The 18,509-nt window shown below is 47.4% G+C and overlaps 1 protein-coding gene across 3 annotated transcripts in view; it reads right to left on the bottom strand.

The window, feature by feature from the left end:
• Positions 1-18,509, bottom strand: part of TP53BP1 (tumor protein p53 binding protein 1) — a 54,628-nt gene that overhangs the window by 2,327 nt on the left and 33,792 nt on the right. For all 3 annotated transcript variants that reach the window (XM_063142389.1, XM_063142388.1, XM_063142390.1), the window contains 8 exons: positions 14,993-15,145; positions 13,359-13,636; positions 12,608-12,766; positions 12,062-12,474; positions 11,759-11,950; positions 11,292-11,492; positions 10,716-10,910; positions 4,704-4,798 (listed from right to left, as the gene is read on the bottom strand). In XM_063142389.1, coding sequence (XP_062998459.1) covers positions 4,704-4,798; positions 10,716-10,910; positions 11,292-11,492; positions 11,759-11,950; positions 12,062-12,474; positions 12,608-12,766; positions 13,359-13,636; positions 14,993-15,145 — 1,686 coding nt within the window. The remainder of the gene's footprint in view (positions 1-4,703; positions 4,799-10,715; positions 10,911-11,291; positions 11,493-11,758; positions 11,951-12,061; positions 12,475-12,607; positions 12,767-13,358; positions 13,637-14,992; positions 15,146-18,509) is intronic.

Raw genomic sequence — 18,509 nt, 5'->3', positions numbered from 1 at the left:
ACAGGGAGATCTTGGTTCTGGTGCTGGATATCCCCTGTTGAACAGCCAGCTGTTGGTTAGATGGTACAAGGCCTAAGGCCTCGGTGGCGGAAACCATGGGTACTAACTGCGTACGCTCTGGCTGAGAGTGTTGGAAGTTCTCGAGGGAGCAGTCTTGTGGAGGAAGGAGATGTCTCGTTCCTCGGTCCCGATTGCTGTCTGTACCTCGGTATCGGAGGCGGTGAATGATGAGTTGGGTAGGCATCGAAATTGTTGTAATGGCAGTCATAGCATTCCCCTTCTATAGTAAGGGTCACAATGCCAGTATTCATGCCTATATTGAGAACGGTTAAAGACAATGTGCTCATCCCAATCCAAGGGAGAGCGGGATCTGTGTCTAGAAGGGGGTTCGTGGTATGGACGACTTGCTGTCAAGAGTGCGGAGTACACCGAGTCTGGGGAGTGGTGTCTCCTCCGGTACTCAGCCTGTCACTGTGGTGATAAAGGAGAAGGAGAAATGTCTCAAATCTCCCCTACTGAAGCAGAGGTTACCATCCTCTGATCGGTTGCCTGTTGTGCCGTCAGTATGGGGGAATGCTGATAGGGGCCTTGGCATTGGTGGAATGCTGATAGGGGCCTCACAGGGAAGAGGTGATCGCTGAGCCAAGATCGGAAAGCCGCCCATTGGTTCATCTGATGTCGAAGGAGCAGCGATGATACGATGTTGACATTGACCGTAGTGGGTAGAGTCTCGACATCGAGGGCGTCACTTGGCCACGTCGAGGCCCTTGACGTTGTTGTCCCTCTCGCTGGAGACTTAGACAATCTCAGGGGTGTTTTCTTTTTCTTTTTCTTCTCCGTTGGCACTGAAGAGCTCTTCTTCACCCCTTTAGCTTTTTTCGAGATCTTTTTTGCAAGAGACAGTGCAACCGTACACCCGGGCGTGGGGGGTGGCTGGGCAGGCACATTTTCCTCCAACAAAGGTGAGGGAGGGGAGCAGTCCGAAGGAGCCAAGTCAGTGTCCGGACAAGGGGGATCCACCGCTTGCAGGGCCCAGCTTCACATAAAGGCCTTCAGTCTATCGGACCCGTGCCGCCTAGTTTATTTTGAGGATGCCTGGCAAAAATGGCAAGTCTCCAAGACACAGAAGGCAAAGGGAGTGACCATCGGAAGGAGGGAGCTTGCCCCCACACTTAACACATTTCCTAAACGGGGCCCAGAGGGCCACGTGCCCGAGGGGCAGTCCCGGGATCCCGCGAATCCCGGACAAAAATAAAAACAATAAAACTAACAACTACTCTAATAACTTTTTTTTTTAGATAGAAGAGATAAGAGGAATAAAGGGAGAAGAACGCCTAAGAACAAGAAATGCTAGAGAACTTCCGAAAAACTATGCTGCCACGACAGCAGACGAAAGAGAACTGAGGAGACTGGGCGGGAACTCGTCTGAGCATGCTCAGTAGATAGTAGGAGGGGTTCCTGCCCAGAGCGCCTTAGCTTTAGAATCTTCCGTGCGAGCTCCGCGCAGACACAGAGCCCATTTTTGTGTGTGATGCACAGAGACCACGAAGAAGAACAGTAGTCAGGGAATGAGGATTGGGACCTTCCCCTCTCCTCTCAGCCTCTTCTCAACTTCTTATATACACTGATGGGGCCTGAGAAAAGAGGAAGAGGAGAGCAGCTGGGCTTCTTTGAAGGCCAGAGACTACAGGAAAGGTAGGATTGCTAGCAAGCACAGAAGAGTTCTATCTGTGCAGTCAGCAGCATTATGTAAGAAGTCCCTCAGATCCTATAGCTCCTGCTCTAGGGTTATGCACTATAAACCCACAGCTACCTGCACTGCTCCCCTTCCTCCTGCTACCAACAGTCGCTGCTGAGGCCATCAGAGGGAAAGGAAGCAGCAGCCAGGCATCCCTGTGTCACACCTGGATCTGTATGAGGCTATGAGGGGGAGTGGGAGTGGCTGCCTTTCCCCTGTGTCCCTGACCTGCTGAGCTTTGCCACTAAGAATCTCATGCCTAAATTTGCATTTTTTCCTCCTCCCTGCCAATCCCCTTTCCTTTTGTGTCATTTTTTTTTAGACTGTAAGCCAGTGGGCAGGAACCTTTTCAAGAATTATTTTTGTAAGTTGCCTTGAGAGCCTTTTTTGGCTAAAGGGCAGGATAAAAGTGCTATATAAATAAATAAGAAATAAACCTGCTCCAGCAGTACTACTCTGAGAGTGTATATCCAAGCCCTGACCTCAAGATGTGACTGTGTATACAGGATCCTGCAGACACTTCAAGCTATTGATCTAGAGACTCAGGGCCTTTTCCTGGAACTACTTACTGCAGTTGCTGAGAGGAGATCCTGATCCAACAACAACAATTTGAGTAATCCTGTGCTATAACAGGAATTAGTAATGCCTAGAATTGCTGCATTTACTTGGTTTCAGTAATCCTTTGTGATGGAAAGTGGACAGAGGGACACATGAAGGGGCACACTTGGTGTGATCACATTTGGAATACTGAAAACATTCTAACCTCAAAAAGGGTGCTAGAACTACAAAATATGCAGAAAAGGGCAAGCAAAATTATCAACGTTTTCTGCCCCTCAAAGAATTAGAATCCAGGGTAATCCAGGAAGCACAACAGTGGGAAATTTGGGAAGAGGAACTATGGAATTTGCTATCATAAGCCTGTGTGCACCAGTTGCTGGGGAACATGGGTGGGAGGGTGCTGTTGCACCATGGCCTGCTTGTTCATCCCTGGCCAATGGTTGGTTGGCCACTGTGTGATCAGAGTGCTGGACTAGATGGGCCCTTGGTCTGATCCAGCATCAGGGCTCTTCTGATGTCCTTAAGATGTAGTGATGGCCACCAACTTATAGATGGCTTTAAAGGGGGATCAGACACATTCATGGAGGCGAAGGCTGACAATGGCTATAAATTGCCTCTAGCATCAAACGCAATATGCTTCTAAATACCAGTTGCTGGGAAACAGCAGCAGCTACTTCTCCGTGAGCCCCTGCCAAAGGAAGTCAGGGGGGTGGCTACTAAGAACAGGGCCTTTTCTGTTGTAGCACCCCCAGTTGTGGTATGAGCTTCCCAGAGAGGCTTGCTTGGCACTTACATTGTATTCTTTCTGGCACCAGGACCCTTCTTTTCCAGCCTTTCAGTTTGTTTTAAATCTGTTACTGTGTTTTAAATGTTTGTATTGCTGTTAGTTTTTATTTTGGCTTTTACCTTGGTTTTAAACTTTAAACTTTTATAGTGCATATTATGTTATATTCCATGGTTTTAATTGTTGTGAACTGCCCAAAGAGCTTCAGCTATTGTGCATCATAGAAATGTAATAAATAAATAAGAAGGTGCTATGGCCAGTCCTATGGTTGGTCACTGTGAGAAGAGAGACAGATACGACTCTGCAAGCAGCCCTACTAAGACCCATCTCACTCCCAAGATACAAGGGATGGGGCTGTTCTCCCTTTCAAAGCTGGAATTCTTAAGAGCCTGAGAGAAACACACTGCAGTCATGTGGTAAAACAAACAGCATCTGTGCAAATCAACATCTACTCTCCCCCCGCTGCCCGCCCAGCTGAATCCCTTAAGGAAGAGCTAAATGCCGTAGTGCCCATATGGAAATTCCCATTCCACATCCTATATACAGTAAAAATTCATGGACTGTGTTATTATTTTTCATGCAATCCTGAGAGAGAGAAATGAAGGGGAGAGATAAAGTCAATTATTTACAGCAAACATGTAGCCTAACTGCTAGCTGGGAGGGCAGCTTCTGATCTGCTTGACCCTGTTCAGATGATATGCTCAGCCAGGGTGGTTGAGCATTTTGAACAGGCCCATCATTAGAACAGGCATCAAGTGCCCCATTGTTTTCAAGGTCATCCCTAATTTGGGAAGGCTTTGATCCCTGCCAAGAGTCCCTAATCAGTCTGTGCCCAATAGTTTTCTGAGGAACACTTCCACAATAACATCAAAGATGGCCTTTACTCAGCTATTCCCATTTAGACCCAAAGAGAAACAGGTTAGCAACGTTAGCTGCATTAGCCCAGCCAGGCAGTACACTTGTCGAGACTTGGAACTTCATTTTCCTCAAACAGTAATGTGTCATATCCTCTCACTGGACTACAGTGCCATCACTGTGTGGTCCCTGACTGCCCCTCTTTTTGGAACCTTCTCTGACACCTGGACTGTGAAGCCAGGAGGGATGTTTCACGCAAGGCAGAGGTCACAAACAGTAACATGTGGCTATTTCACCACTAAAACAGTTCTGCTGCTGCAATTTCCCCAGGTGTGTAAGTACTTATTTATTGTAAAAATTATTTCATCTGGTATTCCTATTTTACATACACACACATGAGGCAGTCAACAAAAATATCACATACACTTAAAAATCTAACAAAATATAAAACACCACCAGAAAACCAAGGGCACAGAAAACTCAAATAAAACTGGCAGAAAGGAGGAAACAAGAATAAGAATCCACAGCAGCAGCAGATCCAGTTGAGTTCTAAAACTCCCTTCCCAAATGTATTTTGAAAGAGAAAGGTCTCCAAAGAGTTCTGGCTGCAGTATCCTGGCTCTGGCAGGATTTCCATTAAAGACAGGAGAAAATGGGCAGCTTCAAATGGGACTGCTTATTTGACTTTTCAACTGTCAGATACTAGCATGGGCATTATGCAACCTTCTCCCCCACCCCACCCCACCCCGAGCTTGTCAGAAGCCTGACCTGGCTTTCATTGAAGTCCTCCAGGATGAAACCGCCTCCAGCTTGCAGCTGCAGTTCCACATAGTGCTGGTTGTAAGGTGTTGTCTCTAAGAATTCTGGAAAATAGGAATACGTTTAAGAGCACTGACTAGTGAAGTTATTCTTTTTCAAATGTATGTAGAGACTACTAGCCCTCATCCTTCCCCCTCTAAAGAGGGATGTAGAAGAATCCCACAAAATCAAAAGCTACTTTAAAAATCAGTTCAGAGCCTGCTACTGAAAGGACATAAGAGTGAGTTCCAAGTGAGAAATATAAGTCTCTGAGAATTCTTCAAAGGCAGACCCATATGCAATATTGCAGTAATCTAACTTGGAGGTTGTGATATGGGGCTGTGCCTCATCCTCAGAGCAGTCAAAAAGTTCTAGAACTTATTTATTAAATTTATATACCGCCCCATAGCCAAAACTCTCTGGGCGGTTTACAAAACCAGTGCTGCAGTGGTCTCACAAGCAGTCATGCAAGTGTGGCGGATTCCCCAAGGCCTAAGAAGCTCTGAACTTGATGTGTCCTGATGGCTCAGCAAAAGAAACATCATGTGCCAGCTGGTAAAGGATAATGGACCTGCCTTCAGCTTATAATCAAATCCAGCACTGCCCCCGCCCCCCGAGAAACTGGTGATAGAATCATAGAACAGTAGAATTGGCCATCGAGTTCAATGCAGGAATCCACCCTAAAGCATACCCGACAGATGGTGGTCCAGCTGCCTCTTGAAGGCCTCTAGGGTGGCAGAGCCCACAACACCCCCTAGGTCATTGGTTCCATTGCCGTACTGCTCTAATAGCCAGGAAGTTTTTCCTGATGTCAAGATGGAATCTGGCTTCCTTTAACTTGAGCCCATTATTCCACGTCCTGCTCTTTGGGATGATCGAGAAGAGATCCTGGCCCTCCTCTGTGTGACAACCTTTTAAGTATCTGAAGAGTGCTATCATGTCTCCCCTCAATCTTCTCTTCTCCAGGCTAAACATGCCCAGTTGCTTCAGTCTCTCTCCATAAGGCTTTGTTTCCAGACCTGATCATCCTCGTTGCCCTCCTCTGAACATGCTCCAGCTTGTCTGCATCCTTCTTGAAGTGTGGTGTCCAGAAACTGGATGCAATAGTTTGTTCTACCATGCACCCTGTATCGTTAGGTTCCTGCAGTGAGCACCCCAGCCTAGGAGTGACGCATCCGTGGTCAAGACCATTGTGGGAGGATTTCGATGAAGTCTCGTTTTCCTTGCATTTGAGACAGGGTTGAAGACTCTCAGGAAACACAGTTGAAGGTGACGCAAAAGGTACTACCGCTGTGGTGGAAGATGCCATCAGATGCCCGAAGGAGGTCCGCTTGGCACCTACATTCTATGCTTTTAGACGCCAGGTGAAGAAGACCTTTTTATTCTCCCAGCATTTTAACAGTCTATAAATAAATTTTAACTTGGTATTTTAAAATCGTAATTTTGCATTGCTGCTGTTTTTATCTGGTTGAGCTTTTATATTGTATTTTATATTATGGTTTTATACTGTTGTTTTATACTTTGAATGGTTTTAATTTTTGTGAACCGCCCAGAGAGCTCCGGCTATTGGGCGGTATAGAAATGTAATAAATAAATTAAATAAATGAATAAATAATCAGACCTAATAGTTTTTGGATGGTAAATGCCTTTATAATCCGTTGACAGACCTGTTCCGCCAACGTGATGAGAGTTGTGGCTCTGTCTTGAGGTAAGTATGCTCAGCCAGTATCACCATAGAGTATAGCTCCTATGAACTTTATTGAATGGGATGGGATGAAGCTTGATTTCTTCTCGTTGAGACACAAACGGAGGTTGGTCAGCAGGCTTTGGATCATATTGATTTGCCTTACTAGTCTGAATCTGGACACTCCCACAACAAGCCAGTTGTGTATATAAGGGTACAACTGGATCCCCATCTGCCTCAAGTGTGCGCACACCACCGCCATGTATTCGGTAAAGATGTGTGGTGCAGTCGACAAGCTGAGGGGGAGTACCCTGAACTGGAAAAATTGGTCTCCTATCGCAAATCTGAGGAATTCCTGGCTGAAATCATGGATATCAATGTGAAAGTAGGTGTCTCGAAGGTCGATTGACGCGAACCACACATCCCTGGTCAGGAGTGGTAGTATAAGGGCTAGCGACGTCATCCTGAACTTCCTGGTTCTCACAAAGAGGTTTAGATTTCTTAGATCTAAAATTGGACGCAGACCACTGTCTCTTTTCGGCACAGCAAAATAGCAGGAATAAAACCCTTTTTGAATAAGGTCCCGGGGTACATGTACAATAGCCCCTTTTCCCAAAAGAATGAGAATTTCTTCCTGTACCACAGGTGAGGGTTGTGTGAACCGGATCTGTCCCAGTGAAGGTATTGTCAGAAATGCCTTTAAAATTTCCTTTTTAAAATACTCCCACCCATCTTGGACTCCTTTTCTCATTAGGCTCACTTGCCATGGGACCTTACTTATCATAGTTCTGAGTTTATTAAAATTAGCTTTCCTAAAATCCAGAGTACGTGTATGGCTACACTCAGCTTTTGCTTCCTTTATAATCAGGAATTCAAGTGTGACATGGTCACTTTCCCGAAGTTCCCGCAACTGCCACTTTATCCACTAAGTCATCCCTATTGGTCAGTATCAAGTCAAGGATAGCTGAGCCTCTAGTTCCTTTTTCCACTTTCAGTAGGAGAAAGTTCTCAGCCACAGATGTCAGGAATTTCTTAGAAGGGGCACTTTTGGCAGAATTTGTTTCCCAACAGATATCAGAGTAACTGAAGTCCCCCATCAATATTACATTGGATTTCCTTGAAACACTGGCAATTTGCTTTTCAAAAGTTTCATCCTTGTCTTCTCCTTGATTGGGTGGTCGGTAGTAGACTCCGACTATCCTGCTCCTTTTATTCCTTGGCCCATTTATTTTAATCCAGGTGCTCTTGATGGGGCTATCAGGCTCATCGTCCTGTGGAGGGTTAAGTATTTTTAACATATAGTGCGACTCCACCTCTCTTTGTATTTCTTGTGTTCTTTTTGAACAATTGCTATATTCCAGTCATGGGATTAATCCCACCAAGTTTCAATTAGACCTATCAAGTCATATTTGCCTTCATATATTAAGAGTTCACGTTCGTTCTGTTTGTTTCCCATACTCTGGGTATTAGGATATAGACATTGAGGACCATGTGCTTTATAGTCTGGCTTCTTTCCTATACTATTGTGAAGACTATTTTGGGGTGCTGTTAGAGCTGTTCTCTGTGTTATGGTGCATAAGCCTTCATCCATTGTTGCCTCCAAGTTTACGTCTTCCTCCCCCGTAGGATTCAGTTTAAAGCCCTCCTGATGAAGTTCTTCATGCTGTGTGGCCAAACACATTCTTCCCAGCTCTTGTGAGATGCAACCCGTCCCTTGCTAGTAGTCCATCTTCCACAGATGGAAGCACAGCCCGTTGTCCCAGAATCCAAGTCTCTCACGTCGGCACCACCTTCGTAACCAGTTGTTCACCCAGAGTATTTTTCTTTCTATTCCTCTTCCAAGAACTGGAAGGATGGATGAGAAAACTATCTGGGCCCCAAAGTTCTTGAGTTTCCTTCCCAAAGCTTCGAAGTCTAACATGATTTCTTCGTAGCTCCACTTGGCAGTATATGCAGGTTGCTTATCTGTAACCATAGCTGATTTACCGGTGGTGGGTAAGGTGTCTACTGAAGGACTGTTGAAAGCACAGCTTGGGGGTGCTTCTGGATCTGTCGCTCCAAATGACAACCCAGATAGATGCGACGGCTAGGAGTGCCTACTATCAGCTTCGGCTGATACGCCAGCTGCGCCCCTTCCTAGAGTTGGAAGACCTAAAGACGGTAGTGCACGCACTGGTAACTTCCAAGGCTTGACTTCTGTAATGTGCTCTACATGGGCTACCTCTGTGCCTAGTCCGGAAACTTCAATTAGTCCAAAATATCACAGCCAGGCTGGTCACTGGTACACCAAGGGGTGACCACATTACACAAGTTTTAAAATTTCTTCACTGGCTGCTGATTAGTTTCCGGGCGAAGTACAAAGTGCTGGTCATTACCTTTAAAGCCCTACATGGTTCGGTTCCAGGCTACCTGCGGGATCGCCTTTTCCCGTACAATTCGCCCCACACACTCAGGTCCTCTTCAGCTAGCAAAAACTAGATTAACAACTGTTACCCGGAGGACCTTCTCTTCTGCTGCTCCCAGACTGTGTAATGGCCTGCCGGAGGAGATTCGTCAACTTGACAGTCTTTTAGAATTTAAAAAAGCAATGAAGACTGTTTGTTTTACACTTTGAATTGTTTTAGTTTTTGTGAACCGCCCAGGGAGCTTCAGCTATTGGGCGGTATAAAAATGCAATAAATAATAATAATAATAACGTATGTTCAACCAGGGATACTCCTCATCTGATGGGTCATAGCTGATGTGAGGCTTAGACATGACATGTGGGAACCGAAAGCTTCCTCATGTGAGATGCCCCAGAGATGTGAGTACATGTTTGTGATTCTTTTGTGTACTGACATTCTTCTTAGGATCCGTGTTTTCCTCCTTTGGGTTGCTGCACATGTGAAGACTCAGTCCCGAGCACACTGGTTTTGTGCAGAGGTGGTGAACCACCTTGGGCCCAGAGGCCGGGTGATGTCAGGGGGCAGGGTCATAGGGACACGGGAAGCAGCCTTATGGTGAGTCAGACCATGGATCCATGTAGCCCAGTCTTGTCGACACAGACTGGCAGCAATGGCTGCCCATGGTTTGAGGCAGGAATTTTGCCAGCCCTAACTGGAAACACCAGGGATTAAACCTGGGATCTTCTGCACGGAAAGCAGGGGCGCTGCCACTGAGCCACGGACCCACCAAAGACATCTGGAGGTCCTGGCTGAAGTGCCATGTGGAGCTCTTCACTACTTGGGGAAGGCAAAAGGTGAGCGCAGCGCATTCAGCCGGCACTTACAGGATCTGGCGGAGTCCTGACTTCAGGAATCCAGCCCATGCTGGCCAAACGTGCAGCTTCGCACTGAAGCCCCCGCTCTCCAACTGAAAGGACGGGTGGAGGACAGGCACTTCGGTCAGAGAGCCAGCCCAGCTGGGGAGAGCCAGCATGCATCAAAGCACTCTGATGCTTGGCCTGCCCCGCACCTCCACCCATGGGGGAGGACTCCGAATGGGTGTAGCATTTAACGCTAAGTAAGAGGAATATCTCATCACAGATCAGAAATAGAAGTGGTGATTCCTTCATTCAAGCTCCTAATAGCCGGAGGCCCCATGGGCCAGAATGGACCACCAGGACGGCCTAATTGGGCCCCCTGGTTGGAGGTTCTCCATCTCTGGTTTAGTGTTATACCAACCAATTCCCCAGGACTATGCCTGTCCCACATAAATATAATTTCAATAAACATCCCTGTCCAAATGCTAGGTTCCCCTTGCATGAACTCCAACAGTATTTCTGGTGGCAGCTGTTTTATAATTCTCAAATAATGTTACACGTCTTCTCCTTTCTCCAAATCCATGTTACCAGTATTGCCCACTTTGTTCCTTTCACGAGCTTGTCCCTCACACTCTTCTTGCTGGCCCTCCAAAATACAGGACCCCTGCCTCAGGCACTATAAAGCTAGACCCTTCTTCCCTCGATTCATCATTTCCTCTGCTCTTTTCCTCACACCTCATTAGCTTTTATTTCTTAGGCCATTGCCAGCTTTGTACCCTTTCTATGGTTTCCCTCCCAGTTCTCATCCTTGTTTTAAATACCAACTTAAATTAACAACCTTGCCTTCCCTCACAGAAGGTGGGCTACATGCAAACTGTTTTGTTCCCTGAAAAAGCTAAACATGCTGAGCCATCTCCACCAGCAAAACCCAGCAGCCTCAGGGGCTTCACCACCACAGGAATAATACAGAGCCAGATTCAGCTACACAACCCGGAGTTCTTGAAAGGGAAAAGCACACACACCGCACACACAGAGCCCTTAGCTAGGCGACTCTCACCTTCCTCCTCTTCACTGTTCACTGCAAGTTTTCGGCAAATAGAGGGTTTATCTGTGGGGCTCGCTGTTGTGAGAAGAAAGGCAAAGCCTAAAAAAAGGGTCTTGTTGAGGGGTAAAGGCCCCCATTGGTCATCAGCCGCCAAGGGGCTTCCGGAGTCCCTTCCACGGATTTGGAGGGTCACCATCTCTTTGGCGCCTGTGGAGGGAGGGAGGGAGGGAGGGAGGGAGAGAACGTCCTGTGACAGCAAATCCTCGCAGCAGGTAAGCAGCTTGAACAGTGCAGTTTTCTCAGGAGATTGGGGAGCCCCACTCTTCCTAGCGTGGGAGATCAGCTGAACTTCTTGCCTTCCTTGAGATCGCCAATGAAAAGGCACTTTGAGAGACTATAGGGCAGTAGACTGGAGGGAGAGAGATCACTTTACCCCATTGGCCTTTTGATTGCGGGACACAACGGAAAGGCCAGAATAGACCAAGGAAGGGAACCACAGCAGAACTACAGCAAACCCACGTTCAGGGAAAGCCATGTAATACAAGGGACACCCACCCACCCTGCTCCCATGGCGCAAGCAAGGCTTACCTGACTTCGTCGGGGTGGATCGCCGCCGCTTCGCTGGGGATTTCTCTTCTTCTTCGGAGGTGACCAGCTTCCTCTTGCCAGACAGCAGCGACCTGTGCGGTGTCTGGGGGCTCTCAGAGCCCTTGCGGATGGGTGTCGTGCTGCTGGAGGTACTGGGGGAGCCAAGGGTGCGCCTCTTACGCTTTCCCTCTACGAGGTTATCTAGACCCATCAGGCAGAGTGCAGTCAGCGCCCCAGCTCCACACGCACCCTCCGTCAGCACAGGCAGGCTGTGGGGCCCCAACAGTTTCCCATGAGGTGGGAGAAGCGACGCAGCATGAGCTGCAGGAGGGCCAGGGCCTGTGTCTTCCCAGGCAACCTTCCAAGCTGCCCTGCAGCCCTGACAAGAGTGCCACCGGCCACGGCAAGGCAGCTCAGAGGCCCCAAGCGTGCCAGGCACCCAGGGCGGCCATTTCCAGGCTTCTTACCTAGGCTAATGTCGGCCGCCTTGTTCAGGGGAGTGATGGGCTCATAGGGGCCAAGCCCAAATTGTTCCCGGAGTCGATTCCCTTGCTCCAAAGACAAGATGACCGCTGTCCGCCGGTACCACTTCCGCTGCCCGTCCTTCTCAATGCAATAGAACAGCTCCCCAGACTCCTTCCGGTGGCCTTTCACCACCCCTGCAGCAAAGGCGAAAGGCATTGGAGCAGCCCACAGACTGGGGTGCCACTCTTGCTCACCAAGCGCTGCTTCTCCTCCCTGCCCCCACCCCATGAACATGATGGATTTACCTGCACTGAAGAACTCGTCTTCCGAGAGGGCCGTCACTTCTGTTTCCAGGGGGAGGGGGTCACACAAGAGGATGTCTCGGCCCAGAACGTCACATTCATAGCCATCATCAAAGAGGAGCTTGTATTTGGCACCCCCGACATCCCGTGTGATGGTTCCAGAATAGAAGTAGCCATTTGAGGACCACTTTGCCACCACCCGGAGGCCCACAAGGCTATTCCCGGAAGAGGAGGAGAGCCCTGTGCTATCAGAGAGACCCAGCCGCTCTTGCAAGGGGATTTCAGGGGAGTTGCTGCGCCGCAGACAAGCATCAGCTTGCTCCTGCCTCTCAGGGTGACCTGTGATGTGCGTAGAACGTTTTCCTTCAGGCGAGGCTGCTGCTGCTGAAAGATCCGCCATCACTGGCAGATCGCCCCTGCAGAATCATGGAGAGCAGCTACTGGAGAGACGTCTGCTGGGCCCAAGGCCTCCACTCCTCCTCCCCCTGCCCAAAAGCCATTGTGTCCACTCTCCCTCCCTCCCGTCTGAACGGACTCTCACTCGGCTACCTTGTTCCAGTTGAGCGTGAAGCAGGACGGCCCCTTTTCCCTCGTCCACGAGGAGCAAGAGGCACACTTCCACCTCGTTGGCTGCTCAGGCCTTGCTCTTCGTCGTCCTCACACACCGCGACTGGTACATGGTCCTGCCGGCTGCCCCCCTTCTTAGGGCTATGAAAATAGAAGTCAGCTTAGCTTTTCTGCACAGCCAGCCAGCGGCCGCTGCTCCTCTCCCCGTCATGGCCACCTTTCAATGCCCAGTCAAGGAAGCAACTACATGAACCTCTAACTTCCACAGGTTCACGGCACGTAACTAGAAACATGAACCTGACATTTCTTTACAAAACACTTATAAAGGGTAAATAGTGAAGCCCAATAAATCTACTCACAAGGCAATATATTGCAGTTCAATATACTTTCTCCTCAGTTTGAGGTAACTTCAAATAAAATGTTGGTCTTGAAATATTTTTGCAAACATTTGGAACCTTCCCGATACTAAAAATAGTAAGTATCCAGTGAATATGTTAAGCTCACTTTCCATTTGAATCTTAGTACAACACAAGCTTCCCATTTTGAACCCTGTTGTAACCCATATTCAAAAACAAAGTGTTTAATACAAGGCCTCTCTCAAGAGATCTTATAGTAACCTCCCTGACTCAAAAACCAAAGAACACAAAATGCTCTCTCCTGAAGTCAAGCCCAAACAGCGCCTAGGGCTCCGCTGTCCTCTTCTCTGCCCGCCACCCAGAGGCCCTGTACACACCTCAGCTTTCTCAGCCGAGGCAAGGCAAAGTCTACAGACACCATTTCTGGGCAAGTCCCCCCTCTGAGGGGCCCAGCTCCTCGGCCAGAGCTTGCACCACTATGAGCCACCGACAAGGCACTGCTTCCTCCGCTGGATGTGCGCTGGGGTCCTGAGGCCTTTGATGAAAAGGAGCTGACATCTCCAAGATCTCCAGAGGCAAGTGAAGAGCCCCCTGTGTGGGAGGGAGAGATGTCCACCTCACACTCCTGGCACTCCACAATGGGCTCTTCACTCTCCTGAAAGAAAAGCTGTGTTAAAGTCAAGAGAGAAAAGAAGGGGCCTGGGAAGGGTAGGGTCAGGCCTACAAGGCACAATTCTCAGGACACGATGGAAGGAAGTGCCCAGGAGTGGAGGGTACATAAAACCATTTCTGAGTCAATTATCAGGATGCATTCACATGTGAGCCACCGCTACCCCCTTACAACCAGAGGCATTGACATTTAAGTACTCCCAGAGCAATGCTTTGCTGCGACCAAGCTACTGGCATACATTCTGAATGTGCAACTCTCTGGATGTGCTGCTTTAGTCCAGCTCTACTGCTGAGATTGGAGCATTGGAAACCCATGATGAAGGGGAGTCCTGATTTGGTGTGATGGAGGCATCCAACAATGGTTAACCTCCCCTATTGCCCACGAAGGCAGGGAACATGTGACTTAGATTTCTGTCTCTAGGTCTGATAATTCCATCAGCCACAGTGCCATCCTGTGGCTGAGCTCAAGACAACCTGAAGGGTCCATAAGACAAAGGAAAAGAGAAACCCCTCCCCAATGTAACCCAGCACAAACTGGCGTGTGGAGAGTATACTAGCACACCTACAGTCCTTGCCTATGCCATATGTGAGTCGGCCACTGATCAATTAGGGTGTAGTTTGAATGCCTCCATTAACACGGAAGGTTCCTTCTGGTTTGAGGCTAGGGTGGCGCTACTCTTTCCTCATATAAATGGGACTGTCGGTATTTGTAGGAGTGGAACATGCAAAATGAGCAGAATGCGCTGGCCAACCTCAAGCAAAGGGTGGAAAGGGCACTTTTCACACTCCCCTACCCATTTCAGGCCTCCAGGCTGTGGATGGGGGTAGGTGGGAAGGAAAAGACTCTCCATCAACTGACTGGACCCTAGGAAGTGGTCTTCCACCCAGCCAAACCTTCTAGCCCAGTAGTGTCAACACTGCCCAGCACTGGCTCTAGGGTCTCAGGCAGCTCTACGTGGAGATGCTGCTGGGGATTTAATATGGGAGCTTGGGTGTGCCCCACTCGTGCTCCACCATGGAGCCATGGTGCTGGGGCACTCTCCTCCCTTCAAATGTGAGTCGGAGTCTGCATGTGTCTGTTTTAAAAAGCAGGGGAGGGCAGGAAGCAATGAGGCAGCCGCTGCCCAGCTCTTCCACTCCAGGGCTGGATTGGGGCACGGCGGCCTTTGAATCAGGGCTACCAGGGAAGGCAGAAATATAGCAGCATCTCTTTTTGATCAGACCAACAAGTCAGGTTTGAAGCAGAACCAATAAGCATTTGTTTTCACTGCTACCGTGGGAGGAAGAAATTTTAATATTTCAGAAGCGCTCACCCATTGGTGGGGGTGGGTGGGGGTCTTACCTCAACCACCTTGCGTTCCACTTCAGCCCCATCCTTGTAGTAGACATCTGTGATGACCCGTGTCACAAGCGTGCGCACTTCACGAATCGTTCGCATGTGACGACGCAGGACTCTGCCTGCAGGTGGGTGAGGCAAATCAAATTCTCCCCCGCTCTGAAGAAAAAAGAAACCTCCAAAATTCACAGAGAAGTAACTACTTTTCCCAGCATAACCCAAAAAGCTCAAATCCCAGTCAATAGAATTTCACACTAAAAACCCTATTCCGTATCAAAGTTACACTACTCCAAAAAAGGGAAGTAAAATATTCTGAGCACTGGCTATTTTTAGGGCGTGATGTTGCAATTACAGCATTAGGATAGCCTGGTTCAGAGAAACCAGCATTTAACACAAATACACCTGAAGTTCCACAATATAAGATTATGTGAGCAACCACATGCAGATTTATTTTCATGTTTCTGCTACCTTTGCTAAAGTAGAATAAAGCAGGAGCCCAAGGCAGTTAAGAGTGATAAACTACAAAACAGAAAAGCAAGACAGATAAAATACATTTTTTTAAAGAACAATAAAGTTAAATGAACAAAACAGGCTTGCAGTAACTATAACAGCCTATCAGGCCAAAGGTCTCTTAGAATAAAAACCCCATTTACCTGCCAGTAGACATCATCAGCTTAGGCTGATATACCAGCTACACCCTTATCTGGACAGTTATCCATGCTCTGATAACCCCTCGTCTGGATTACTGCAATGTGTTATACATGGGGCTGCCTTTGAAAACAGTCTGGAAACTTCAGCTGGTCTAAAACAGGGCAGTAAGATTGTTAACAGGGTCTGGCCAATGAGATCATATTATGCCAGTGCTTTCCCAGCTGGGCTGGCCATGTCAGGGCCCAATTCAAAGTGCTGGTATTAACATAAAAATCCTTAAATGACTTTGGGCCAGGTTATCTGAAGGAATGCTTCCTCCCATATGTACCTGCCCGGATGCTAAGATCATCTTCAGGAGGTCCTTCTCTGGGATCGCCTGCCAGGGATGCGAGGCGGGTGGCTACCAGGAAGAGGGCCGTTTCTGCTTGGCACCCTGGCTGTGGAATGAGCTCCCGAAGACTGTTTTATTTCCCCAGCATTTTAGTATTCTAGTCTTTTAGAGCTCTGCTATTTTAAATCTCTGCATTGCTGCTAGGTTATATTCTGGTTCTACTTTTATACTGTTCTTTTAAGCTTTTATATATGATCAGGAATGCTAGGGAATGTAGTCCGAAATAGCCAGAGGGCACCAGAATGGGGAGAGCTGCTTTAGGAACATAAAGCACCCTTCTTGTTCCTAAACTTATTTTATATATAACTTAGTTTGCTCATAAAATTATCATTAGGTTTTAAAAAATTTAAAAACAAATTCAGTTAGTAAAATTGTATTCATTGCCTGATTATATTGTAACGACAATAAATGACTAATACACATCAGAAACACAGGACTCTATAGAACAAAAATCAAACCGTCAAGCATGCACATTTACTGTCAGGAATGCACAATGGTGACTCTACTCACATGTTGGGAAACTGAGCATAAATATCTAGCAAAAAATATCCCCCATAGCTTCATTATTTCCAGAGATTTTACATCTCTAGTCTTTCTATAAAACTGTTATTACGTTTTTAGAAATCATTGGGGGGGGAGTAAAGGCTGAGTAACAATATATAAATACTTTGTCTTAAATTCTAAAAGAAAATATGTATAAATCCAAAGCTGTTCAATTTTTCGGGGGAGAAATTGAAAAACCCCGTTTTCCAACCCATTTCCCCATTTTTTTCTGGCCCTTCACCCCTCTACACAAGAAAAGGACTGAGTTCAAATGACACTAAGCACAACACTTCAAGGATGCAGACAATCTGGAGGGGGTTCAGAGGAGGTTTAGAAACAAAGGGGTCTGGATCAGGGGTTTGGAGACAAAGCCCCATGAGGAGAGACTGAAAGAACTGGGCATGTTTAGCCTGGAGAAGCGATGGCTGAGGGGAGACATGATAGCACTCTTCAAATACTTGAAAGGTTGTCGCACAGAGGGCCAGGATCTCTTCTCGATCCTCCCAGAGTGCAGGACACAGAATCATGGGAAGTTACAGGAACCAAGATTCCGGCTGGACATCAGGAAAAACTTCCTGACTGTTACGAGCAGTACAACAACGGAACCAATGACCTAGGGAGGTTGTGGGCTCTCCTGCACTAGAAGCCTTCAAGAGCCATCTGTCAGGGATGCTTTAAGGTGGATTACTGCATTGAGCAGGGGGTTGGACTCAATGGCCTTAGAGGCCCCTTCCAACTCTTATGGTTCTGATTCTATGACACGATAATTCATCAATAACTCCCATCGGGGCTCGGGGAATTTTCGAAAGGGGGAAGGACACTGACAACTGTCAGTTCAAGGCATAATACCAAGAAGCATAATTGCCAAATGGATGTTATTGCCTCCACCCCTTTTGTGCTAGTTTTTGGAAGAATTACTTCTCTCGCCTTTTTCTTTTCTTTTTGGTGCTTCTGAATTGTGCAAATGGGTTCGTACTTTCTCTTCATATTATTCCCCTGCCCCCAGTCCTTTGCAAGTGTGCACAGACTAGCCTATGTGCAGGCTTGCTATGTCGATTTCCCGGTACAAAATCTTCTGCACTTTAGCATTTCCTTTGACAGGTGTAACATAGAAGAAAATGGACAAGGCAAGAGCAGAAAGGCGAGTCTGTACTCTTGTGCACTTGTGAGAAATGAAGAAAATACAAAATACAAAATGAAATTCCAATCCCATTTGCCTACTTCTGAAGCTCCAAGGGGGAAAATGGCAGTGAACAAAGTAAGTGCTCCGAAAAGGGGTAAGCGATCAGAGCAGAGGCGAAGGCAGTGGGGTGGGGGCTCCTGCTGTAAGGATGAGGATGAGACATGGGCTGGCTGGGATATGAGCAGGGTGGAGGACAGAGGGGAAAAGAAGCCATGCCAAACCACCATGCTCCTCACAATCTGTCAGGAGTCATGCATGTTGGTGAGCTAACAACCAACCCACAATGGCTTATTCTCCAATGTGCGAACTGGCCCACTATCGCATGGCTCCATTGCCATGTAAAGCCAGAGGGTAGCCAATAAGCAGTATAGGATGCTGAACAACGGCAGATCAATTTAAATCATAATTTAAATCAAGCCACTTTTAATCATTATTTACATCAGCAAGAAAAACAAATATTTAAATGAAGTTTACCCCTGAAACTATTTCAGATATTTCCTGAACACTGGTGCAGATCTGACTACTAAACCACATCAATTTACAACTAAATAGAGAATTATTTACACTGTTTAAGAATTGTTGGATGTTGTTAGAATGAGGAGGGATTGTTGTATGGAGGGAAACAGAACTGGGAGGGGGAGAATGTCAGTGCTGAAAGGAAAGCATTTTGCGCATGCACAGAAGCACTCTATATTTAAGAATGTAAGAAGAGCTGTGCTGCATCAGACTAAGGCCCTTCTAGTCCAGGATTCTGA

Source organism: Elgaria multicarinata, chromosome 16 (assembly GCF_023053635.1).
Source record: "Elgaria multicarinata webbii isolate HBS135686 ecotype San Diego chromosome 16, rElgMul1.1.pri, whole genome shotgun sequence".
NCBI lineage: Eukaryota > Metazoa > Chordata > Lepidosauria > Squamata > Anguidae > Elgaria > Elgaria multicarinata.
Note: the sequence above shows the minus strand (reverse complement) of the source record. Positions and strands in the feature narration are given on the sequence as shown.